We start from the raw sequence: 26,918 nt of genomic DNA, 5'->3' as shown, positions 1-26,918 counted from the left end.
ATAATAACCCAATCATAATTCTGTTCCGTTTCAGTTCAGGTCAATTTTATTGATCTATAACAAGTAGATAAGAACTGTGCTCGCCACCCGCATGGTGACCAAATTCTCACCATAGCTGCCACGAGATCTCCAAACAATTAAGTCAGCATAGTCACAGTGACACAGTGATTAAACCCCATTAGGTTATACAGCAAAAAAGCATGTTAGAAATGATCTAAAATACTCCAGGCATGCAAGTCTCTCTAAAGCAAGACATGATATCAGTTCCCTTGTTTCTCTCTACACTCCTGGAGAGGTCTGTCAAAAATGAGCAGTGATTGCTGTGAAGTAACAAATAAGCCCTCTGGTTAGACTCCAAGTACACAAAGTTTGGCTCAAAGAACTTCTTTCATCAATTACATGGCTTATACATTCATCAACCTTCTTGATATCTGGACTGTCAGGGAACATGGAGTCTAATTAACTATTTGTATTGTAACAACTTAAATTGTGTATTAATTGGCTATCTTTAGGCCTTAAACCACAGCATTTCCCAATCTGCTTCATGTGTATCCTCCGTCATAATTATTCTCCATGCTTCTCATACCTGCAGGATTAGTCTGCTGAGTGCGATAAGTCAAAAACAAAAAAAAAAGATAGCCGACCTTTTCTTCAGTTTTAAACAATAGAGCGTCAGTAATTGGTTGTGTGTTTATAATATAAACCATTTAAATTCTAACAGACTTGATTAGTGAATTGTAAAAGTGTCATGTGTTTCTAAAAACTTGTTTGGAGGAAAAAAGCCATCATACTACATGAACATGAGAAGTCATAAACAAAAATAAAAAAATCCATTATTAATTGCACCCCAGCGGTATGCGTCTGTGTGTGTATGTGTGTGCATGTGTGTGTGTGTATGTAAGAAATGAGCAATATGGAACAAAGTGGCCTACCTCGCTACAGCAATTTAATGATGGCCAGAGGTGTTGCTAGGCTAGCTGATGGTGATGCATCCTAGAACATTGTTCTCCAGACCAGTACTAATCAGCTGTTATTGGTGCGAGGCTAGCTAGCAGAAAATTTGGATTGGAGTAGTCTGAGAGAGGCCTACATCACCACTTAATGATGGCCAGCGGTGCTACGAGCCTGACACATTCTAAAAGATTGTATACAGCACAGATCAGCGCACTGCAGATGCTTACATCACAAGTCTTGTTAGCATTATTTTGATTATTTTAAGCTCTGTTTGCGTGCAATTGTTATCAGTATTGTAAGGATATTATATTCTTGTCATTGAAGTACATTACTGACCTCTATAAACAGTATGATTGATAAAACAACCTAAGCTCAAAGTTCCACTTACTAGATTTTTTGGAGCGTTCAATAGCATCTTGCGGTCTCCTTGTCTTGACTTTTTATGTTTTATGTTTAAAAAAACACATGCATCAACCATCTCAAATGTCATCTGATTATAGCAATCGTCTGAAGTGACACCACCATAATCTTGATAATGGATTTCCTGTGTGGTAGCCAGCAGATTGTCATTACACATATACTAGAGGCGGTGAGATTTTTGACCTCAAAAAAAAAGAAAGAAAGAAAAAAAAAGCATTATTCCCGCTAGGTGTAAGTGTCTCCTCTCTCATGCAGGACTGAATTTTATGGGTTTTCTTTTTAAAGGTGTGCTTTTTTGACGGACCAGAAGCCACCAGGACATTTTACATCGGGGTTATGAGAGCAGAGATACATTTTTCTGTATGAATGATCCGTGAAATTACACACAGAGTAAGTTTGAATAGTGTTACAGTTTGACAACTTGGCTTGGTTCTTCTGCAGGGGCCAATTCAGTGCTGGTAGAAGTAAATACTGGCAGATTGGCGCTAGGCAAGGCTAATGCAGGTGCCAAGTGGAGTGTTAAGTGCTAGCCATGTGATGCAGGCCTATGGCTCCTGTTGCTGTAATGAGAGCGGCTCGTTCTCAGTCTCGCCCGGCTGCTGCTAATTGCCTTAATTGAGAGAGTGACCTACATCTGAGAGAGGCTTCGGTGGATCAGCAGAACATCTGGCAAACCTGCAGAAGGAAGGGAGGACTGTCAGAAAAGGAGGAGGTGTGGATCGGGTTGAAATAGAGGATGAGATGGAACAAATGAGGGAGAAATTAGGAGAGACAGAAATGAATGTAGTAGAAAAGAAAAATGTGGTTACTCTGACTCCAAACACATTGTTGAAATAAACTTTTTTATAGGATATTAACTCCTAATACTGTTGAATATTTTCTTTTCTCATTCTAATTTTTGTGCACACATGCTTGGTTGGATAAACGCATCGTGATTTTTGGACCCAATTAAGCATAAAATATTCCATCAAAGCCAAATTTAACCAGTGAGACGAAAGTGAGGGGGAGAGGGTGGAAAAAGCAGCGGATAAAAAGAAGGAGAAAAGGGACAGGAGGAGAAAGCTTGCGGTGACATCATGCTTTTAGAGCAGAGGCCGGCCCTCAGGCCAGCGCTGAATACACTCCTAACAGTCTTGTGTACTTCCCTTAGACTGAATTATTCAAAACACTCCTGATGGAGAGACTGTGACTGTGCGTGTGTGTGTGTTCGTGTGTCTGCATGTCTGGTTGCTCCGGTGCATGTGTGCATGTACGTGCGTGCGTGACTGCATTTGTCTAGAGAGCGTGAGAGAGAATATGAGTGTGCATGTGTGTGTGAATACAACTTTTTCTTTATCGGTGTGCTAGAAAGAGTGTAGGAGAGAGATAGGCTGCGTGGAGTCATTGAATGGGCTTGTGATATGTGGGTGGTTGCTCAGTTTTTGTGCATGTGGCAAAGTGTGCACACACGTCTGTCAAGTCTGTTGAAGTAAATGTGTATCTTCTGTATCACAGATTAGGTGCTTCAGTTAGTCTTTGTTCTTCTCTCTTCAAAAAGTGTGCTCAATCAATCCTCTCTTTCAGCCCATTTCACCAGGCTGGATGTCAATGTCCCTCCCCCAACTACACACACACACAAACACACACACACACACACACTCATATACGCACAGTAACACAGTGTCTCCCTCACTGTGCTGCACTTCTCTTCTGTGTGCCCCCATTTCTTGTTTTTGTGTGTGGTCTGTGTACTCTTTCTCTAAGTGTGTGTTTTTGTCAGCCTGTGTGTTTCTGTGTGAGTGTGTGTTGTGTGTGTGTGTGTGTGTGTGTGTGTGTGTGTGTGTGAGAGAGAGAGAGAGAGTGTGTGTGTGTGTGGACAGTGAGTGTTAGGGTTTGATCCTGTGCTAATGATCTCCCAGTGGCTCAAACTTCTGTAAAGTGTGTTGAGCAGGAAGAGAGAAAGAGGGGGGTAGAGCGAGAGAGAGAGAGAGAGAGAGACAGAGAGGAGGGAAGATGGGGGGGAGGGAGAGGAGGATGTGAAAGTGAACAGTGCCTGATCATCATTATCATCATCATCATTGTTTTCGTCATCACCAACACACACACACACACACACACACACACACACACACACACACAGTGAGAGTAGTAGAGTAACCCCCCCTAGTCAGCAGCAGCAGAGCCTCATCCTTGCCTGATCTGCACAGCTTTTCAATCGAGCAGGAGCAACCGCGCTGGCAGAGTCTGCATCAAGAGCTGCAGCATCAAACTGGCTGGTGACAAAACGATGGAAGGAGGGCTGGATGGATAGACAGATGGATATAGAGAGCCAGCATGTGATGTGTGTCATACTCGCACTCTCCTCAGCACACACATGCACACAAGGAAACGTCAGCCGCAGACAGTCAGATATTGACTGAGGTTTCTCTCTTGTTTCTTTTTATTGAATGCCACGCGGAGTGGGTTTTTTCGCATCTCTCTCTCTCTCTCTCTTCCATTCTTTCTGTCTCTCTCTGTCACTCTCTCTCTCTCTCCCTCTGCGTCCCCTCCCCTCAGCTCTCCCTGTCAACTCTCAGCTCATCTTCTTGCTTATATGGACTGTATGATGCACTTTTGTTTTCTGAATGTTAGCACTTCATCTACTTCTTCCTGTTCTCCGAGTCTTCCCTTACCTCTCCACCCCTCCCTCCCCATCTGGAAAAGATCTGTCTCACTAATAGGAGGCCTGGTAAATTAGCCCTTCTATCCTTCCTCTCTTTCGCTCCTGTCTCCTCCCTTCTTCTCTCATCTATCTCTCCAAGCGTGCGTTGCCCAATAGAGCGCACTCATGCACACCCACAGATAGAGACATAAAAATACATACGCAGAAGTACAGATTTGCCCCGTTTGTGTGTCTGTCTGTTTGTCTCCAGGTTGGGTACTGGCTAATAGGGCGTAGTAGGTAATGGCAGCCGTAGCCTATTATCTCTGCTCTGCTGTCTAATAGCCAGTGGCTTTAAGCATCTGCCATGTAGCAGCTCTAACTCCCCCAATGGACACTTAGCAACTCAGCGCATACACCAATAGACACACACATATACACATGTACAACCCACCCCCACAGATGCACAGCAAAGATAATATACACACCGCCAAAAGTAATTTGCGCATATGTGAGTGTGTCTGTGCACGTGTGGGTGCACGCAGAAGTGCGTTTGTGTGTGTGTGTGTGTGTGTGTGTGTGTATACTTTGTGTTGTGTGTGTGTTTGCGGTTATCACATCTAACACACCATGCCCTGACATTCGGTATGCTCTCTTTTCCTTGGGGAGCACTGCCTTCCCTTAATTAGTAAAGGAAATAGATTTACTTATCTGATCTTTGACACATTGGCCACACATGCACAACACACTTACATACACACATCTGATTGTGTGCGCTCAACCACACAGCACATCGACACCTATCCATTACCATTGTAGTGGAATGCCAGAGCGGGAAGCAAACACATCGTGTGTTCAGGCATGTGTGTGTGTGTGTGTGTGTGTGTGTGTGTGTGTGTGTGTGCTAGGGAGAAATGAATCTGCTCCCATCTGTAGACTGACCATTGATTTGCCATGGTAACAGTGGATGGTGACTGTCGTGTGAACAAAGCGATGAGAACAAGTAGCTGGATTGGAGAGGGAAGGAGGGAAAGAGGGGTAAGATCTGGGGAATAGAGGAGACCAGACCAGTGGTGCGAACTTGGATGAAATGACTCACACAGGGACAAACTGAGCAAAGGCTGGAAGAGAGAGGATTAGCCTGTTGCTGGTTTAACTAAATGTAGCAACAAGACTTTTTTTGTGTGTGTATTTGGGGAAGCGAGAGCTTGCGTACAATAGTGTTGTGGGAGTGTTTTTGGTATAAAAAGGCTTACACAGACCTGAGTAAGGCTTATATATAATGAATGAATCCCCCTTCAGCTCTTTTTCTTTCCTCTGCAGAATTAGTGATTTGTCTAACCCCACCCCCCCACCACCACCCCTCCTCTTCCCGCAAACAATCTCTGCAAAACCCCTTCACCACTTTCCAGCATTCCTCCCAGAATCCACCCTTCGCCCAACAGACATGCCCCCTGGAAGGCTGTGTCACTGCATAAACTTACTCTGGTGGTGTTTAGTAAACATAATGCCTCAGCTGTCAACAACTCACTTAAGAAACACCGGGCTAATGTAATTTTAACCAAAACGGAGATAAACCAATGTTTTAGTATTCAGCAGGGCCTGCAGCTCTTCTCTAAAAGCAGAAAGACTAACACACTGTGAATTGTCTAATTAATCATCTGGCTTGTGGTATTCCTACACCAGCCAGATCCTTTTGTTTTGCATCGGCGCTGGACAAGTGCCCTGACCCCAACCCCGACTGGCTGTCCTGTTCTCATACCTGCGGCATTTGGCCTGCTTAGCATGGTCCAGCAATCAACGCTGAGATAGTCAGCCGGGATGGGCTGACTCACAGCTTGCTGCCATTTTTACACCAGGCCTAAGGTTTCTAAAGTCCAACAGAGTCACCATCAGTGGGCTGGGAGCGAGAGAGAGAGAGAGTAAGAGAGAAAGAGAGAGAGTGGGATTTTTTTTTTTTTTTTTTACCCAAAGGCACTTCCGCTATAAATATCAAACTGGCAATTCTTTGATTTGCCAATGAAGACTGCCAGAGGAGGGAGGAGGATGTAGGGTCTTGCTCAGTTCTTGAACTGTTTTAAATTCATTCACCGATGAGGGAAGAGAGAAACTGAGGGAGGAATAGGGTTGACTGTGTCATTTATTTTCCATGTAGGGGGATGAAATAACGTTAACATCTCTTTCTCTCTGAAGCTCTATAACTCAGACAGTTATTATTACTCAAACAACAGCACACACACACACATACCATATATAGGCACACATCCTATTATTTTTCTGCCACACAGATGCACGGAGAGCGTGTGTGTGTGTATGTGGATGTCACAGCCTGAACAGACACTTCAGTTTTAATAAAGCAGAGGCCTTTCAGCACTCTGGCGGATCCTGCTGTAATCTCTCCTAAACAGGTGTTGTGATTAGCCTCTGCCGTGAGCATTCTGACACTTGGATAGGCGAGGCCAACCATGCACACAACCATCGGCTACCACTCAGGAGACAGATTTAACCGACCGAGCTTGGCAAGCGCACCTCTTCCACCTAATACAATGAGCTTTGTTGAAGTTCTGCTGTAAATTAATTTTTCCTCAGCCAAATAATTATGTCATTTCTTTACAATATTCTAGTTGACTCTTTGCACGCTGATGCAGCACCATATCTGATAGAGCCAACGCAGGCAGAGTGTTTTTGATTTATAGAGGAGGGTTGATGGATCGTCCCTGAGAACACACTGATTATTTTTTAAGGAAGCTGAAAAGCATGACTCCTTATGCGTGTGGTATTTATCAACGATTTACAGTATCAAATCAATCAACCTGAGCAGGTATTCGGACATTAGTGAAAGATCAAGAGGATTACATTTTGATTAATCTGCAGTATATAAAGAAAACAACCACTCAGCTTGCTTTGCAGTCCCAATTAGGAATAATACTCATACTAAGAACATCTGCATTGGAAAGTTTTGCTAATTAAATTTCACACAAACACACTAAAAAGTAGGCTGTTTGGTCTGCATAATTCTACTTCTTATTTGTCACTGTCTGACAACAGCTCTCTTTTTATCCAACAGCTCCCTTTTAGTACAGTAATTATTGAATATCCACCAGCAAATATATTTTTTGCACCCACTTTTTTTTTACCAGAATATACCAATTTGATGAAATAGCAATAGTTCAGAAAGAAATTATCCAATCATCATGCTCGTTGTTACTTAACTACTCCATAATATTCATCAAACATCAAAAAATGACACAATTTATGGTTAAGATAGGTCTCAGGTGTCAGATGGTAAAATTTATGAAAAACTCAATATATTAGCAGCCACAATATATACATTATTATCTATAATAAACCCACAGACACAGTAAATAAAAGGCCATGTTGATGTCTGGGGAAGAGATATCTACATGATTCAGTTGCTGTAGGTATGTTTCTGGCACACTACCAGGAGTGTGACACTGGATTAATAAACCACTAATCTCTTGCTAATCTCATCATGTATTGGTAATTTGTCATTTGTTTTGCTACCCCCAAAATCCTAACAAAACTATTAAAAAAAATCTCGACTGACAGTTGACAGGAAAGAAATATATTACATGGGGAAGATGGATTATTGTACGTTCTTCAAGGCAGCGATGTGTCTGCGAGCTGTTTTTAATGGATTTTTGAAAACAAATGTGAGCTTATGACTTCCCTGAGATAATGAATGTAAACCTGCAGTAGAACAGACTGTATTAGTTTCCGACTGTGGCAAATACAGGGTTGGGTTGAGGGTTTTTATGGCCCTTAATGACAATGGGAAGAAAGTAAAATTACACTGGTATTGCACTTAAAAGTTTTGCACATAATATGCTCAGGGCAGCACATCCCAGACACAAATGAGACGTGTGCTGCCTCTATGGAAGCAAAAAGAAAAAAAGGCCGTAAGGATTTGAATCTCATGAGGAACTGAACAATTTCAATAAACTACACTAAATACTTAATGTTGAAATTTAATACAAATTGATTTATAGTAATTATTACTTTGAGAACCATCTATGTGAATATATGAGGTTTGAATTTCCCCCCAATAAGTAATTTCCAAAATTCAAAAACTACTGTATTTTCAAGTTGCTCAAATTTAATTTGTAATATTTGCATCAAACTTGAACATTTGGGCTATCAAGGATAAGCATTTGAGCTTGAATGGAACTGATCAGACCGAAACTGTGCACACTTGAATTACTGAAGTCTCAAATCTGAATTTGTGAAAACCATTAAAAAAAACAACAAAAACTTGTTTTTGAAACTGCACAACTTGGAATTACCCATTTCAAAAGAAGAGGCGGGTGATGTAAGTTAGTTAGGGTTAGGGTTAGTTCAGTAGTATTTAAATTTCAGTATCAAGTATTCAGTAGACGTTCAATTTGACATTGCTTCAGTTCAGTGGCTTATTCAAATCCTTATGGCCCTTTTTACCTCCATAGAGAAGCAGTTTAACTCACATCCACACACTTAATTTGTGTCTGGGATGTGCTCCCTTGTGATTTTTTTTGTGCAAAACATTTCAGTGTAATACCAGTGGAAATACCTCTTTTTTTCCTGTTGTCATTAATGGCCATGAAAACTCTTAATCCATCACTGTATTTGTCACAGTCAGAAACTAATACAGTCTGTTCTACCGCAGATTAATTCATATTATTACAGCCTTACTTTTCTTCTGTACTTAAAAATACAGGACTCTACAGTAGGTACACTTTGACTGAGAGCACCGGGTTATCCGGTAGTAAAATAACATCAGGCCATTTAAATTTTTGTGAGGAAAAAGTAAGTGTCAGGTCGGAGGAGGAAAATGTGTTTTCAAGTGCCAGGAGACATTCTGTATTCCAGCCCCATATTAAATTCTGAGGTTTTGCTGCCGTAATGCTTTGCGCTTTGTCAGTCCAGGGCCGCGCTGTCCATTACATGCTTGTCTGAGTTAGCGGTGAGACCTAATGGTTCTCCAGTCTGAGCTAGGCTATGCTAGCTTGGGGGCTCTGTGCTGTGTTAAATGCTATTCTGTGTTTGCCTGGGGAGTGTGAGGCTGTTAAATACTACAGTAGACCCAAGCAGTGGGACTTACCTCTTGTTAAATACTAAAGTAGTCTTTGTTAGCATTGGGAGCCAGTGTCTGCAAGCTAAATGCTATAGTTCTCTGTCAATCCTGGGAATGTAAAAAGTCTATGCTCGGTTAGTGGATGTGGGCTTTGGGACCTGTCTCTGTGTTCTAAAACTGAAGAGCTTTCAGTGCTTCGGGGACCGCTGCTCGTTAGCTATTGAGGGACCTGCCTTTACATTCAGTTAGTGTCAAGAGATTTTTTTATGCTATGTCTCCTCTATAGAGGCTGACTAGCTGCTGTCCCCATTCACAGCTTTCAGCATGTTGGAAGAATGATGTTTAAATGTTACATTTTTGACAATTATGCTGCATATATATTTGATAAAACGGTTACTTGTCATAGCATAGTTCAAACACCAAGAAATTAATATTAATGCGTAGACTACTTTTTGAGCGTGAAGTGCTATTATAGATATCTCAAAGCTTTCATAATATGAACAGCTCACTGCGGATGGATTGTCTTCGGCTGTGTTACTTGACGCCGGTCAAGTGACAACAGCTTCCTCTCTGAAGCTACCCTAGGTGTTTGTTTGTAAGTGGCTTTCCTGAGCTAATTCTTTGTTGGCAGATGGATTTAACAAACGGTGTTTGTTAGCAGTTGGGTTTGCAGCACATCTGCTGAGCATTTACAGAGAATTAGACTGTGATGGAAAATGTGTGTCTTGTCTACCAGTGAAGCTCTTTGGTGCAGTTTAAATGTTTTACAGGCCCTTGTTTAATATGTCTTGTTTTCACCCTCCTAACATACTAACCTGCATTGTTTAATTAATCCTAATTACACTGATAAGGTCCAACATTACAGGTTAGCTTATAAAAAATATCGACAGTAATACCTAAGGCCACCTTTCTTTGCTTGTTTTTACATGTTTTTCAACACTGGATTATAAGCTATGTAGCACCTCATGTGCACTTATTTTTCTTCAGGGCATGTATTAAATATAACATCACATGCTTTGCTACTTTAATTATATTCAGTTTCTGTTTCAGTGGCGCTGTGTATTATGGCAGTGGTTTGAATAAACACGCCTTTTTAGCAGCAGTCATTTTCTCTCATCATAGCAGACAGAAGTGGCTACAATAATTAATGTTATTAATTACACCTCTGGTTTGCCTGCCTGTTAATCTTAATATAGAATGAATAAGACAAAAACATTGGTTACAAGGGCACTCATTTGTTTGCAACACCTGGTTGTGGAAAAAGATTTGCTTGAGATATGAAATGTTTTGAATAAAAAAGGTAGGCACGTACACCAACTTTATAATCTATTCTGTCTGGGGAAGAGATCTAAGATAATCTGCAATTAGCGGTAGATTCAGCTGTTTGGTGATTACCAAAAAACTTAAGATGAATAATATCTCTCGTAAAAGGCATTTCTTCATTCTGTTTTTCAGTCCTGAACTCACACACTCGCCGGTCAAACTCTTATAAACCACAATTCAAATATTTCTTTGATAGTGTTTTTTAAATTGTGAAGGCTCATGCACACCTTGAGTTTCTTGTAGGCAGGTGTGTAGGAGAAAATAGGCAAGAGAAGAGAGATTTCCTGCACACTGTCCTTCATCAGGTAAAAAAAGTTTTATAAAGGTAATAAAGGTTATAAAGGTCTAAGGACCGAAACATATCTTCAATAAGGTTTATTGCAAGTAAAAGGACGGTGCGCGGGAATTCTCTCATCCTACTGATAACATTTTTAAAACTGTACATTCTTTGTTTCTTACATGCTGTATCTTAATGGAACACTTAGTTATTGCAAAACACCTTAAAAAGCTTCAATTTCTGCTAAACATACATTTCATGAGAAAATCTATGTCTGATATCATGACCTGGATGACTGAGAATCTTCAACCCCAGAACTCTCCACAAATGTATTTACTTGGATGTTTAGAATTGTGTTATTTTCTGTTAATCTCGGAGAAACATATTGACGTCACTCTTATGCGGTGGCCAGAATAATGTGGGGATGTATTTTAATATTTCTCCAGCTTGACTCAACTTGAACCTGGGCAGGTTCACATCTTACTGCCAAAAAAACTGTTTTTTTTTGTGCAGGTGTTTTTGTGTTTGACATAAATTGCATTTTGCCTGTGACCCGTGAAGCTGCTGCAAGCTTCACTTTGTTGACACAGGACTTATTTAGCCATGCTAGTTTGTTTGCACTTTTGTGCAGAGTTAAGTGGGATGGTACTTAGCAGCATCTGGGGGCCATACTTTGTCAGGCCAACTTAATGTAGCTGCTCCATCCTGACTGACCTACTGCATTAAATATTAATACAGCACATTGCTGGCCTCATCACCATCCTCCTCCTTACCCCATCTATTTCTTATTATTCTGCATTTCTCCATCATTTTCTTTTGTCGCCCCATGTCATATACTCTTCTTCGAGCCTTTCAATTAGCGTTCCTTATCTTTTGGTGCACGGCTCTCTCTCCGTCCACCTTCACTACTTGTAGGACTCAGCTCCTCTTGCTGTAGCCCGCATGACATCCTCTCCCAATAATTTCTAGAAATGTGTCACTTTGTCTCTCATTAGCCTAGATCTGTACAGCTCTCTCCACACTTTCATATTTTCTTAATCTGATTGCTGTAAACAAAAATTAAATTTGACATGAAATTACATGTGTCTGTGTGTGTGTGTGAGGGGGAGAGAGAATAAGTGAGAGATACTGTCTTGGTTTTGGTGGTGTATTATTTATTGGTATGCTGGCTCCTGAGTAAAGCTATATTTTGAGGGCCCTTTGTGCATGTGCACATGTATATGTGCTGTGTGCATGCATGTGGGTGGATGTGAAACTGCACATGAAGTTCACTGTATTTGTATAATTGATGCACGATGTCATCAGTAAATCTCTAGGTATGTGGGTTATAATGTAGAAATACATTTGTGTGGTATGTGTGTGTGTGTGTGTGCGTGCGTGTGCGTTATATGTTTGCATTATTCATTCGTGAGCTTCTTGGTGGACTTGTGTGATTTGATGAGAAGATGCAGGTCTGTGTCAACGTCTCTCTTTATCCTTTATAATTTAGCAACCACCAGCAACTATCATCTTCCCCTTTCACCCCTCAGTCTTCTAAAAAGACTTTCTCCTCATTCATTCTAAATTCTCCACATGCCTCCATCCTCACCTCTCCTCCCCTCCCCTCTCCCTCTCCTCTCCTCCTCAGAACATGAGGGTATTTAAAAGGAAGTGTGTGAGTCAGACGATGATGATAGGTGTAAATATTAAACATGTTATACGGACGTTATGAACATGTATGACATGTTAGATGAAGCACCGCCTCCGTATCTTCAGGATGCCACTATTATAAGGGCCACTGTATATGTGTGCGTATACTGTATTATTCCTCACAATTATTTCAAGATCCAAGAGAAGTTCTTGATGAGAAGGGTTTGTTTAATTGATAAAGGTTCAGTTGTATGTACTCTTGTCTTACATCACAAAGTGTTTGTATTGATTAGTTTTACTTAAGGTTACTGAAGAGTTAATGAGTTGCTACTCTTAGCTGAAGGTAACGCAATGTGTATGTGTGTCCTAGAGGTACAACTAATGATTCTTTTTCATCATCAATAATTTGTTTGTTTATTTGATTCATAAAATGCCAGAAAATTGTGAAAAATGTCCATCATCCATCAAGTCCCCGGTGACATCTTTAAGTTTCTTGTTATATCCAACAAAACAATCAAAAACTTAAAAGTATAGCAGCAAGAAATGAACAAATCCTCATACAAAGGTTAGGAATTTTAGCTATGAAAACATCTTAATAGTCCATTATTACAACTGTTTTTACAACTATTTTCATAGTAACACTCTTATTGATAATGTTGGACTCAATACTGACATCCAGGAATGAAGCGACATGATGAAAAGAGGGCAGACAGGGCAAGAAAGACTGATCATATAGGTTGTAAACAGACTTCCTGCTTAGCCAAACTTATTGAGAAGAGAAAGCGAAGGTGAATGTCAAAATATACATGAATATACAGGACCAGTCAAAAGTTTGGACACACTTTCTCATTGAAGGGAATGGGAAGGTTTGTCCAAACTTTTGACTGGTACTGTACATTTAATCTTCAGTTTTACCTTCAAATAAGGTTGTTAACCGTCAGTATGTTTGCAACCTGTCTGATCAGCTGACTGCTCATGTTTGTGGTCCAAGATCTCCACAATTACTGCGATGAGTACAATCTTATCAATAAGCAGTAGGAAAAAAATGACAAAGATAGTCAAAAAAAATGAATTTTTATTTTTTGGTAAATCAACATGACTGTTTCAGCACTGATTTGTATGTGAGTGTGCAGTTGTACATTTGTGAGGGTGTTCAGTATGTGGGTGTTGGGTGCATCTTAGTAACTGTGCTTGTGTGTTGGTGTTATCTAGGCGTAAGTGAGGATGTGCCTGTTGCCACACAGAGGGATTTTTTTTTTTCCTTTTTTCTTCTGTAAACCTGAGTAAAGTACAAAGTCACAGACACCTACAGTCAGATACACAAACACACACACACACATACACACACACACAGATGGAAACAGGGAGATATATCTTTTTGAAGTACAATTTCATCCTCTCTCCTTCCCACTTTTCTCACTTTTTTGTAGCAGCGGGAGGGGGGCGGGGGGGGGGAGTTAAATCTCTGCAGGGTCTGCTTGTGTGATGGCCAAAGCTGAGAGGTTTTTGTTAAACTAAAGGACACAACTAGAGCCACAATGTAAGGTTTACACACATTCACACGTACACACACGCACGCACACTCACTCACCTACACACACGTGAAGGAGAGGGCGGCGGGGGCAGAAAGACAGGAGCTGACAGCTGATTCTCCATGTGTGTTTATGAGGGCTTTGATGTTTAATGTGTCACGCTCTTTGATGCCCTCTGCGGAAGGGGTGTTAGTGCATGTATGTGTGCATGAGATCAGTGTGTGTGTGTGTGTGTGTATTTGTGTGTGTGTGTGTGTGTAAAAGAGACAGAAGGACCTTGCGAGGAGATTTGACATTTGTGTTTCTCTCAGTTTTTCTCCCAAGACTCTCACTCCTTTTCCACCCTTCTCTCTTTCTCTGCAACAGGTACCTCGATCTCACTCAGACGAGCGCAACATTTTTCCTCCTTCTCGTTCTCCCCTCAGCCTTTTCTTTTCTCTCCGTCTACTCCTCCTCCCTCTTTCTCCTTTCCTCTCTGCTCTCTGGTGAATAGGCCGTGTTGCTGTCTATTTGTTGTGTCCCAAGGGGGAAACTCAGCTTACACTTAATGCAAACATACATTCTGCAATCATTAGCAACTTATTTCACACTCACTTTGGATCTCATTCTGTTTAATAGCTGCTTTGGTTTTGGTAATGCTTACTGCTGCCTCTTACTGTCACACTGAGTTTTCTTCCGATGCTGAGACTAAATGATTTAACTGTACATGGCATTGTGAATTAATGCTGTAAAATTGTGAACATTTGGAGTCGCAGTTTACAAAGGTTGTCCTCTGACTTCAAATGAGACAGCTATAAACTGACACCATACTCTTGCAATTAGTGTACTATAGAAAAATGAAATTCAAGATTAATGAGTGATTTTTTTTTTAGTGCTTCACCTGTGTGCACTGAGCCAATTCAATAATACAACACTTTATAGGTAAAGCGTCAGTATTTGGCTCAATTAGCATTCAAGCCAGTGCATGGCTATTGTTATACTGGCTCCTGAGGGTTGGAGTGAATCAAACCTGTGAGTTATGAGGCAGTTATCTCTAACCATTAGGGCCCCCTGTTGCCAGCAGTCACTCACTTGCACTGTAGTTCACCTTGTTGACTGAATCTTGCTCGCTCAGCATCGCTCCCACTTCCTCTATTTCCCATTTTTCCTCCTCTCCGTTTCTACAACACTTAAACTCTCTCTTATCTCAGTCTGACTCACTGATTGCAAAATTGAAAATGATTATAATTATATCGGGTTTTTGAGTCTTATTCGTCCTCACTCACTCCAGCTCTTGTTTTTTTTGTTTTTTTTTTCACAATTAATTCAGTTCCTCAGACAAATCGGCTGATTGTCTCTGGCCTGTGTGTCATTGCAGGATGAGAAGTCCACGTTCTTCCAGTTCGGCGCAGCTCTGCAGCAGGAGGCTCTACTCATGCTTGCCATCATGGAGGAGTATGACTGGCATGTTTTTTCTATCGTCACTTCCAAGTTTCCCGGTTACCAGGAATTCATCAGTACACTGAGGGTAACTGTGGATCACAGGTGATGAATACACTCCTACACACATACCCTGTTTTCATCCTTATCCTGTATTTACGACAGCTGACAAGATTAAGTACCGTGTATTATTTAATGGTGTATTGTTACAGCTTTGTGCGCTGGGACCTGCAGAGTGTGGTGACTCTAGATGCTGTAGATGGCGACCCAAACTCTAAATCACACATTGCCCTCAAGAGGATCCAGAGTCCTGTTATATTGCTGTACTGCTCCAAGGATGAAGCTTTGTGAGTGCTCTTCTCAATTTCTTTTGCTGTTTCCATCTCTCTGTCATACACTGCCAGGTTTCAGCAGTGAATCTTTATTAACTCTCAGTCTCTACTCCTTGACAGGTATATACTCGAGGAAGCGCGGTCCTTGGGCCTGATAGGAGCTGGTTACATCTGGATCGTGTCCAGTCTCACCACTGGCAACCCAGACTTTACCCCTGAGGTAATGAGGCTCCCATATGTAGTAACAGGTGGCCACTTTTGAGTGGTGTGACAAGACAGGCAGCGTTTTTGATTCCAGGCTGTTTCGGGTCATCTGCTATTTTTACCGTATTTGTCCTTTCCTTTATTCTCAGGAAAGATCAATACCACTCATATCTATCCATTAAATATGAAGCACTTAGCTACAGTTAGCTTAGCTGAGCATAAAGAAACAGAGGGACAGCTAACCTGGCTCAGTCAGAAGGAAACAAAATGTACCGACCAGCACTTCTAACGCTCACTAATTAACCTGTTAGATCGTGTTTGTTTGTAAAAACAAAAATTCAGCAATTTACGGGGGTTATTTGCTGGACTATTTCTTGGCTTGGAGCAGTTGCCAGTCAACCAGTAGAGACTCCAGGGAGTTACTGCTCCCAGCCAAGAAATACTCTGTCACATACTGTAACCCTTTTTTAAACAAATGAGGGATAAGCTTTAGATGTGGTGTTAGGTGGATTTAATTTCATTTGGACAGAGCCAGGCTAACGTTAGCTGTTTCCCCCTTTTTTTTTCAGTTTTTACGCTAAGCTAAGCTAACAAGCTGCTTGGTGTAGCTTCATATTAAACAGACTGATATGACTGTGGTATTGATCTTCTCATCTAGCTCTCCACAGAAAAAGCGAAAAAGCATATTTCACAAAAATGTCACAGTATAGAGACAAATCACAGTGACTGGTAAGCTATAATTCATATCATCATCTCTATAGTTTGAAGAATCCTGCAACAATCACTTCCCACACTGCTTTGTTTACAATCTCTCTGTACCTAACAACATTTGCTCAGCCCCTAAATAGGATATTTGACAGCATTACATACACATTCAGTCTCAAAATGTAGGACAGCAAGGTAGCTATTATCCAAATAGCATATAGATATGTGTATAAATAATTCAAAGTATAATCAGCTCAAATGTTCCCCTTGCATTAAAAATGGAAACATATCCAGTGTTTGCTTACCTTTTCGCAAAAGCTTCTCAAATGTTTATTCTCCTCCTTCCCTTGTCCATCATTCTCCTCTACTTAATGTTTCTATTTGCATTTGGGTTTTTTTATGCTTCAGCCTCCTTAGACAAAGATCTACATTTAGTGCCAAATTAAAATGTGAAAACAAAATATAATAGGGTGGACTGACAGACTAGCGTGCCAGCATTTTTTGATGTTTGCTCAGTCTGGTTGAGAGAGATAAACTTAGCGAGCTATTTAGTTTGTCAAAATTATTTTATTTCAACAGCTGGAAAGTGTGGGCAATACCTGAATGAGCAAATTTACTTTGTGGACATACAGGCTGCCCATACTTATTTAATAGCCAGCTATGAATTATTTCAGTAAAGCACCAATAAACCATCTGCCTGGCACCTTTGAGAGATACATATGGATGTTTAAAATTGGACGAAAAATGTCAAATTAAAGTCAAATTGAATCTTACACGCCATATGTTGCACTACTCAGATCTCCTCTCCTTTCCTCTCAGATGTTTCCCCTGGGTATGATTTCCGTGTCCTATGATGACTGGGAGTACCCGCTGGAGACACGGGTACGGGATGGAGTGGGCATCATTTCCACTGCAGCCACCTCCATGCTGCGGGAGAAGGGGGAGCTACCAGAGGCCCAGAGCAGCTGCTACAGCACAGCATCAGACAGGAGCCCGGGGAAGCTCCCACCTAGTGCCCTACGCAGGTGTGTATGTGCATGCGTGTTTGAGAGTAAGAGGAGATCGAGGTCTAGGGACTTGCATAACTGTTTGTCTTTCTATCCGAGTGTTGAGAAGCCTTACATAACTCTTCTTAATGTACTAATGAGAGGGGTAGCAGGGAGATAGAAAGCAGGAATGACAGTAGTGTTAAACACAGTGATGTCGAATGACATTTAACACTATTAGCTGTTGTGTACACGGCTGCTCGCTTGTACAAGCTCACTCTACCTCCCTAGTCGAGAGACAAAGAGTTGAACTTTAGGCAGACCTCCGTGTTGTTGCTGCCCTGTGTTAACTAAAGCCTAGTATGACTTCACATGACTGGACTCACTGTCATTAAGTCAGGATTAAAGCAGCTTTTACTAGCTTTGTTCTCTCTTTCTTTTTTTCTTGTTATGTGGCTCTGTGGGAGGCACGTATATGTTGGTAGGTGTGTATGTGTGAGTGTACATGCACATATGCATACCAGAATGTGTGTGTGTGTGCATTCTCCTCTGAAGTCTCTGTGATGAAGATACAGTCAAATCCTTTAAACTTAACAGGAAGACAAATGGACACACACAGACACATAAGCAAGCACATACACACTGAACATACACACATATTAAAAGCACAGACACAGTAGCTTTCTGCCATGTTTTTTAGTGTGATATTGTGACTACATCCTGAACGTAGAGCATACAGTGGCTAAAATCTAACTATTAATTCAGAAAATCTATATAAAACTGACTGAAAACATGGAGGCCAGGTTGCAAGGCTCTTCATATCTTTGGTGACTTATGAGTTGCCTCATTAGAATGAGACCCACAGTGTGATGTTCACTATTATGACTTTATTATCCCCATTTTTCTCTCTTATTAGTGCATTCCAGTATATATCAAAGCACACACAATATCGCAGTTGTTGACAGGTTGATCCAATATTACTCAGACCTCAATAAGCTCAAACCTTTTTCGGAACAATCTTCTTTTCTTTCTGTCAGAGGTACCTCATTTGTCTCACTAACTTATTAGATATAATTTGCATATTTGTCAAAACAACTGCAGTCAGTTTTTGTGATAATAAACTGACAGGTTGGATTTCCCTACCCTGATTTGGAAGTGGTGAGGCTGTGATCAGAATTCTGCATACATTAGTCTAGATACAATCTTGCCGCAGTGTGCATATAAACAACTTGAGGTGGAGAGGAATAGGACAACATAATCTGGCACTTAAAGGACACCATCATCCCAGCTAGATTTCCCTGTCATTCTTGCCTGACAAGAATTAATATCTCAGATTCTACATCAGCATATTTGGTTTCCACAATGGTACAGGTTTTAATGAGGTTTGTCCTTGTAGTAAATTTCAAAAGGTTATTCTATTTGATGGAACCACTGTACCATGCAAACCCCTAAGCAGTCACTTTTTTTTCTCCAAAAGATGCTCCCTGCCATAACACAGAATTTGGGAAGAGCCTCTCTTCCTTCTTTATTCATACTTTAAGAAAACTACTCACACAGTGGCTACCCAAGTACTTTAATAATAGAAAATGTCACACACATAGTAGATGCAGGACCCCACAAATTAAAGATGGCATTTATAATAGCAAATATTTTTATGTATCTGTGATACAGCTCATGCTGCTATTAAAACCCCCCATTGAATTGATATAGTTAATGCAGATAATTTTGCACACAGTAATTTAGAAATCATTGAAGCCTTTTTTAATGTAGCTGTACACTTTGTTTTAAAAACATCACATGGGATCACAAAATGACATGAATATGCATATGAATGTGAAGTGTGAGCCACCTATTTTACATGTCTCAGATACACACCATTTTCCCAGAAATGGTATCAAACCTGAAACAGGAGGAGACAGCAGTTACCAAGAATAGACTGCAACAGTGTTTCCGCTATATGTATTCAGCCGTGGCAATGCACTGTGACAAGGGCATCACCTGCTGCACCAAGATTTTTCACATACACAAAAATATATATTTGTGTCAATAACAGTTAAAAGCAATGCAATCTATGACACAAAGGCAAGTTCAATTATACAGCACAGAAGTGTCTCTTATGTGTAACTTTGAGGGTTTGTATTTAATTATTTGTGTTTGTGAGAGAGGGTATACCCACGGCAGCGCTGTTTTGGTATTTTTGCAGTGCCTGCATGCAAGGGATGCTGGGACCTTTTATTTACTCTTTAGTCAGTGTGAGTGGAGCCGCTTTGAAAGAGCACAGGCCTGTTTCCAAGTCTTTGTAAAAACAGATGATTAATGTACCTCTCTCTAATCCACTGTCCAACAACAATATTTACGTGTCGACTCTAATTCCTCTTCTGCAGATGAGACAACATAAAATCCCACCTGTTTGAATTCGAGCGTAATTATCATGGTTTTCACCTGCAGGGCGCATGCTAAACAGCACTCAAATGATTCTCTTTATGCATCTTGACTTCCTGTCTCAATATTTGAGTTTATGCATGAATCCTTCATGTCCTGCTTACATAAAAAAAAACAGAAGTGTTGTTTTTGTTTCCTTTTTTAACTCTTAGAAAAATGAAGCTATAAAACTATGAATACCTAGAGCATCTTTTGAATGCATCCATTAAATGTGTGTTTACATAAAATTATAGTAAGACTCACAAGTAAGGAAAATAATTCTCTGTATATATGAAAGTTGAATCATGTGCCAAATTCATAAATGTTTGTAAAGCAGATGCAAAGCTGAATATTTTTGGCTTTTGAAATATGCTATTTTAGTCAGATGATATTTCAGTCTTATAGCGTCGTCTGACCAACCGTGTTTGACACAATGTCAAAATGAATCAAACCATTTCTAATTACACAGAACATAAGGCATTGAAGAATAAGTGTTGTCTGTTTTGGACAGCTGCTGTCCCTCTTGTGATTTGGTCTTTTTAGTAAACTTCCTGAGACAGCTCTCCTTTTCCCAGTGGGAATTCATGCTATTATCCCAGTCTTAACAGTCAGAACATCCTCGCTTTCTGAAAATTGTTTTACGCGAGTGAGTGTATTCTTAATCCCATATCACTGCGCGTGATACGGTTTCATTTACTTCTCTCTGCTGCTTCACTTTAGCGAGTGTGTAAATGTTTCAGCGAAGGATCTGTTTGTGTATGCAGGATAACTGTAGTGAGTAAGAGAGTGAGGGCATTCTTGTTGCACCAGTGGCTTGTCTTTCAGGCGTATATCTGTGGAGAAATCAATGCAGAATGTTGATGGGAGAGATATGTGGCCTCTGACTCTTCCCCCTCCTACACACAAATAGATGCACACACACATAAAGACACTCAGCCGTGTGTGCACACACAGTGGGTGAACGCAGCATTGATTTGAAGAGGATACTCTTGCAGTGATTACAGAGTGCTTAACTTGTTATTTCAAACTTATCTGCTCTTGTGCACAAACACTCTTAACACATGCAAAACAAGAGAAAATAACAGCTTCCTTCCCCTCTCTTTTTCTCCCATGTTTATCAGACACATGATGCATGTGTGGAATGAGGGCAGAGACTTATCCTTTACTCCAGATGGTTACCAGGCCAACCCCAAATTGGTTGTCATCGTCCTGAATAGTGAAAGGAAGTGGGAGAAGGTAACAAATGAACACAGCATTTTTGCCGACGATCAAGGAAATTAAAAAGTCAAAACACATTAATTAAGATCGGTGTTGCTGATTTTGTGTTCTTGTGCTCATACAGATGGGCCGCTGGGAGAACGGGACGTTGTCATTGATGTTCCCTGTGTGGCCGAGATATAACTCCTACGGAGATGAGGATGCTGATGAAAACCATCTCTCGATCGTCACTCTGGAGGAGAAACCTTTTGTTATTGTTGACAATGTGGACATCCTTACTGGCACCTGCATGAGAAACTCTGTGCCCTGCCGCAAACATGTCAAAGAGTAAGTAGCTACACCCTCAATGTGTTAGTACACACATACACAGCACCTACCCACTGCTCAAGAACCATTTGAAAGTCACACAAAATCACTAAGAAAAGGCTCACACTCCCTGAACTGGAGGTGTTAAAGAGGGTGAGGCATCCAATTTGACTCTGGTTTCCAGTGGCTTTTAACACAGAAGACATGAAGCTAGAACAACAAGCTAGACAGAGATAAGCAGACATATAAATATAGCTATTGTGCACAGGCAAGTAGGTGAAAAAAATATCATAAAATCTACTGTGAAATGTAATAAGTGACTTATGTGTATACAGCGGATAGTGTACAGTATATGTAGGTTGATGTAAATATAGACATTGTCAATAAGTTGCCCTGTCCCATCTATCTACTTGTATTTCTTCAGATTTTCCTAAATGAATAGAATCACACCTCTCAAATAGGTCTCAATCTGTCTGAGAGCATAATAATCAATCATGCATTTCCACTTTGTCTGACAAACATCTATACTGGACCCACTCATTTTACTTTATATAATAATGACTCACCACCTGTAAGTCCTTCAGACTCAAATCCAAATGGATGTTGCTGGCACTGTGTGCACATGGTAGTAGTGAAACACAAGTTGCTACTGGACTCCAACATTGTCCATGTTACAATTTGGTCGAAACTGTACAGTATGTATATTTTTCACAAAGAAAAACACCTCCTGTGCAGCCCAAAGTGTTATAGGTGTCGACTTCAACTTCTCCTTTAAGGCTTGAGCGAAAACAATTTGTATGGCAGTCAAATTTCAGATACACATGTAACTACTGTACCTGCCAACTGAGGCAGCCAAGATGTTTCAGTGATTTCCCAACACATTACTTATTATTTTGTGTTCTTTGTCAGCGTTGTACAAGAATAAAACTCTATCCCAACTTCTGTCAGAGAGCTTATCACATACCAGCTAAGTAGTTCTCATTTGATTTATGGATAATCAGTTCTGTCAGCATTAAAAATGAATTACTCTCTGTTGCTGTAAGCTTGCTAATGTCAATCTGTCAGTGTACTTGATTTTTGTTTCTGCCACCACTGTAATTGCATCGTCCATTGTGGTATTTGTTTGATTGTGCCAGTAATTCAGTGTGTTGCATGTGTTGTTTTAGATGTAACATGTAGTAATGCTGCTTATTGTTTTCCTCTGTAGTACATACTGTCTTTAAACATCAAAAAATTAAAATTTGGCCGCAACAGATGAAAACTAGCCTTTTAGTTATATCTGGCATGTTACAGTAATGTCTATGAATGTGCACTGTTAAGGGTCCTATATTTTTACACTTTTCCGGTGTTTTATTTGAAGTTCTGATAGTCATAAGAAGATATTTTTGTGGTTTTAAGTACCAAAAACCATCTCAATATAGCTTTACATCTCCTCTCTCAAACTTCTCTCTGGAGCTCTAGCAAGAACAGGCTGTTTTGTGTCAGCTCAATTCTCTTGGCTCCATTGGCTGTTTTCTGTGTGACACATGCCCAGGCCAACTAAAGGTAATGGATTGTAGCCTACAGTAGCTACTGTAGGTAAAACCAGGGCTGTGGGTAAAACTCACCTGTAAATTGTGATGTCCACCGCTGAGGATAATATTATCCAACCTTTAGAAGGCTGTGCAATGACAAATTTGCTTCCTGACATCCCACAACTGTGCAGCATTTTCTCCGCTGTCTGTCTCTCCTCCGCTCCGCTCTGTGTGTGTGTAGGCGCTAAGCCCCGCCCACGGTGAGACACAGGGAGCAGAGGAGAGGAGAGAAACTAGCACGACCATAAATGACAGCAAAACGCAGTCGAGACTCCCACACTGATAAATGAAACAAGTACATAAATTAGGTAAATAACATAAATAAACATATTTTGTTTCTTTCAGGAGGGGTGGGGGGTCCCCTTCCAGGCAAACGCTGAGCGTATAGTTGTGACATCACAAACTTATGAAAGTCCAAATGGCTCGTTTAAAAGCATATCTTCTGAATATGGATTGTGTGCATTTTTCTGTGGACTGAGCATTTTGATACTTTCACAGTATTTATGTAGCACCTAGACCTGCTTTATAATCAAAAGAGAAAGGGAGAATCCCTTTCCTCAATATAGGACCTTGAAACAAACCAGTAAATAAATAAATAAATAAAAAACTGCAGCCTGAACTGTACCTGGAGACTGAGAATAAAAATATGTTTCATGTGGGATGCTGCCCAACCTTTGTCATCTCTGGTCTACTCTGACTCCCACCAAGCCAGCTCTCCTTTGTCACCCACCACTCCCCCGCCCCCACGCTCTATCTCCCCACGCTCCCTCCCCTCTGGCTGCCGGTGGCTGTTCACATCAAATTCAAAATTCTGATCTTGGCGTTCGAGGCTCCTGAGGGAGTCGCACACCCATATCTGCAGGCTATGGTCTAGCTGTAAACGCCAGCCTGTGCTCTGTCCTGCGCTACAATCGGCCACTTAGCTCTCAACTCCCTGCGGCAGGCACGTCATCATTTCACCTGGCCTTGACTCCTCTTTCTACTGCTCCCAAATAGTGAAATGTCCTTCCTACTCCAGGCAGGACAGCAGAATTAGTCCCTACTTTTTTTTGTAAGCTGAAAACTCTCTCCCCTGAATATCCCAATTTCCCATATCCCCATTGTACACTAAACAAGTCCCTTGTACCTGTTTACTTAGATTTATCTTTTATTTTTAGCATGGTTTATCTGACATGATCGCTTTACGATCCCAGGAATATTTTGTTATCTGTTATCAGCACGGTAAGCCGCTCTTGATAAGAGCATCAGCTAATGGAATGGAAACATTTCACAAATTCATATTTATTTTGTTGTGCTATGATAGGTGTATTTTTTTATGCATATTTTTTTCTTCATGCCTCTCATTTTACTTATTTCACTTTCTCTATTGCAACAATAGCAGTGACCTGAATATCTTAAAACATAATTACAAATATGAATTCATATCACATTTAAACTAAATTTCATATTAATTCACTGTGCCACAAATTAAGCATTTATATAGATTCAAGGCATGTAACTTACTCAATAATTTCACTTTTTGATTGCGATTTTTGGCACATGATATATACTTTAAGATTTCAGTTCAGTGTGTTTCTACATGTATGATGTACATTACCAGTCAAAGGTTTAGACACACTCATTGAAGTGGGAATGGGAAGCTGTGTCCAAACTTTTTTCTGGTAAGGTAAACTTTTATAAATCAGCCCAAAAGGAAGCTGTAGTGCCTTCCTTTCATCATCAACACGTCAAATAATACAATGGACTTTTCCCTTTGAAAAAGCTTTAAAGGCATTTTTGTAGTGGCTGAAATATGTTGCAGGCCTGTCTAAACAATGCAGACATATTTTTCAAATAGTCAGAAAGTAAGAAAGTGAAAGTAAGTTTTCAAACTTTCTCAGAGAAACTTCCCTTCGGATTCTTTGACATCTTAGTGTTTTGCTCCAATTATCCGCTCGATATGGACGCTTCAATAAAGTCCCCTGCGTGACAAGACAAAGCAGGTTTTTTTCTCTCCGTTAATTTCTACAATTTACCGAGCTTGTGTGTATACGGCTAGTTCAGAGTAAACACTAATTACAATTTCAGAAGGTTGATTTGACACTGTCTCAGTATTTTTGGTTTATAACTGGATAAAAGCACAACAAAAATCCATCTTTTCTCAATTATTGTACTTGTGACTGACAGCATTACTGCCATAATTTCAATAAACATCATAATTTCAACCAGACAATAGAAAATAATCAAAATTGTTCTGGATTATCATTAGTATAAGATGGAATCGGATAAGGTAGGACAGGATAGTTATTGCGAGCCACAAAAAAGTGCAAAAACATCAACTGTAATTACTCTCTTTGAAGATGTATTCATTTTTTTAAGAAACAGAATCCTCACTTTTCTGTCAGAAGGGCTTGAGAAGACAGACAGGAGACATAAAGAGAAGAGATACAACACAACAACCGAGTTTCTGATACATGTCATGACAATGCATCACTGTAGGCACGGACAATTAGATGGCTGAATCACCATGCATGGAGAGTTTAACTTGTGACCTGACCCGAGATTTCTCAACCTTTATGCAAAGCGATTATGTTACATTTGCTGTTTGTGTGTCCAGCCATCCATGTGTCCATACACGCCTACATACATCCAACCATCCATAAGTGCTACATTTTCTCAGTCACTACTTCCATCTTATTTGTGTGTGTTTGTTGTTATAAAAGTATGATGTAAATCAAACAGATGTACTATATGTGTACCTCGGGGAGTCCGTTGTTGTCGCTCTGCGTGTGTGTGTGTGTGTTTGTGTGTGTGTGTGTGTGCATGTGTGTGTGTGTGTGTGTGTGTGTGCGCTTATGTGTAAATATGTGTGTGTTTACATAGTGACATAAGGACACAGAGGGGGCTCAGCTGGGGAGAGCTAATGTATACAGTTTGTGTGCTTTAGAACACCTGGGGCACATACTGTACATACACAGACTCACACACACATACTGTATGTATAGTATACTATGCACCCTCTCTCTCTCTCTCTCTCACACACACACACACACACACGCACACATTCACACGCAGATACATACACACACCATTGTGCTGCGCCACAATACAGTTGACTGCTGTTGAAAAATCTTTTAATCCTTTGATGTTGCAGTTCTTTGACAGTCGTTCTCTGTGTTCTCGGTATGTGAATCCCTCAGTTCTTTATAAACTTTCTCTTGAATTGAAGTCAGCTAAAATGGCAAGTGAAAAGGTCACGGAGTTATTGTTCCAATCCATATAGGCTACATCAAAGATGGCTGACATGGGAACGGAATTAACTTTTTATGGAAATGCTTTTGAAAATGCTGATACCTTTTAATAGATTATGAGAATCATTTGATCCAGCAATTCAGTTTAGTTCACTGCTCCGAGGTCCTTGGGGAGGGCTGTCAGAAAAGTTTACTTAAACATCCGTTTTCATCCTGCGCGTCCTGTCTGAGAGGCTGCAGAGTGTGTAGGTATACTGTGGGTTTCGGAGAAGTACCTCCTCATGGACAGGAAGAGAGGAACAGTGATGAGGAAGGGAGAAAGGGACAGACTAGAAGAGTGAGGACAGAGACGCAGGAAAGGACAGCTGATATTTTAATCATGTGGGTTGGTTGTTCTACAGAGCCTAGCTCTATTTAAAGCCCGGCAGCATCTGCTCAGTACCCCTGTGTTTTCATCTGGTTTGGTTAGCTGGCACTAAGAGAAACACACACACATACACTCTACAAGCGTTATCTGCCCTTCAGCAGTATTTATGTATTACTCTGCACTGTCATAATTCTAGTTTTACAGTTTGATGGAACCACCAGATGTGAAGTGAGCAGGCAGCTAAAGTACAGTTACTGTTACAGTCAACAAACTCACTGTATAACACTGAAATGTGCTCTGATATAAAAAAATATGACCTCATTGTTTTTG

At 40.5% G+C, this 26,918-nt stretch overlaps 1 protein-coding gene across 1 annotated transcript in view; it reads left to right on the top strand.

Moving 5' to 3' along the window:
• Positions 1–26,918, top strand: part of grin2ab (glutamate receptor, ionotropic, N-methyl D-aspartate 2A, b) — a 93,224-nt gene that overhangs the window by 46,754 nt on the left and 19,552 nt on the right. The window contains exons 5-10 of the mRNA XM_044347464.1: positions 15,184–15,350; positions 15,458–15,592; positions 15,698–15,797; positions 17,306–17,511; positions 21,015–21,129; positions 21,236–21,438. Coding sequence (XP_044203399.1) covers positions 15,184–15,350; positions 15,458–15,592; positions 15,698–15,797; positions 17,306–17,511; positions 21,015–21,129; positions 21,236–21,438 — 926 coding nt within the window. The remainder of the gene's footprint in view (positions 1–15,183; positions 15,351–15,457; positions 15,593–15,697; positions 15,798–17,305; positions 17,512–21,014; positions 21,130–21,235; positions 21,439–26,918) is intronic.

The sequence above is a fragment of the Thunnus albacares genome, chromosome 3 (assembly GCF_914725855.1).
Source record: "Thunnus albacares chromosome 3, fThuAlb1.1, whole genome shotgun sequence".
Taxonomy (NCBI): Eukaryota; Metazoa; Chordata; class Actinopteri; order Scombriformes; family Scombridae; genus Thunnus; species Thunnus albacares.
Note: the sequence above shows the minus strand (reverse complement) of the source record. Positions and strands in the feature narration are given on the sequence as shown.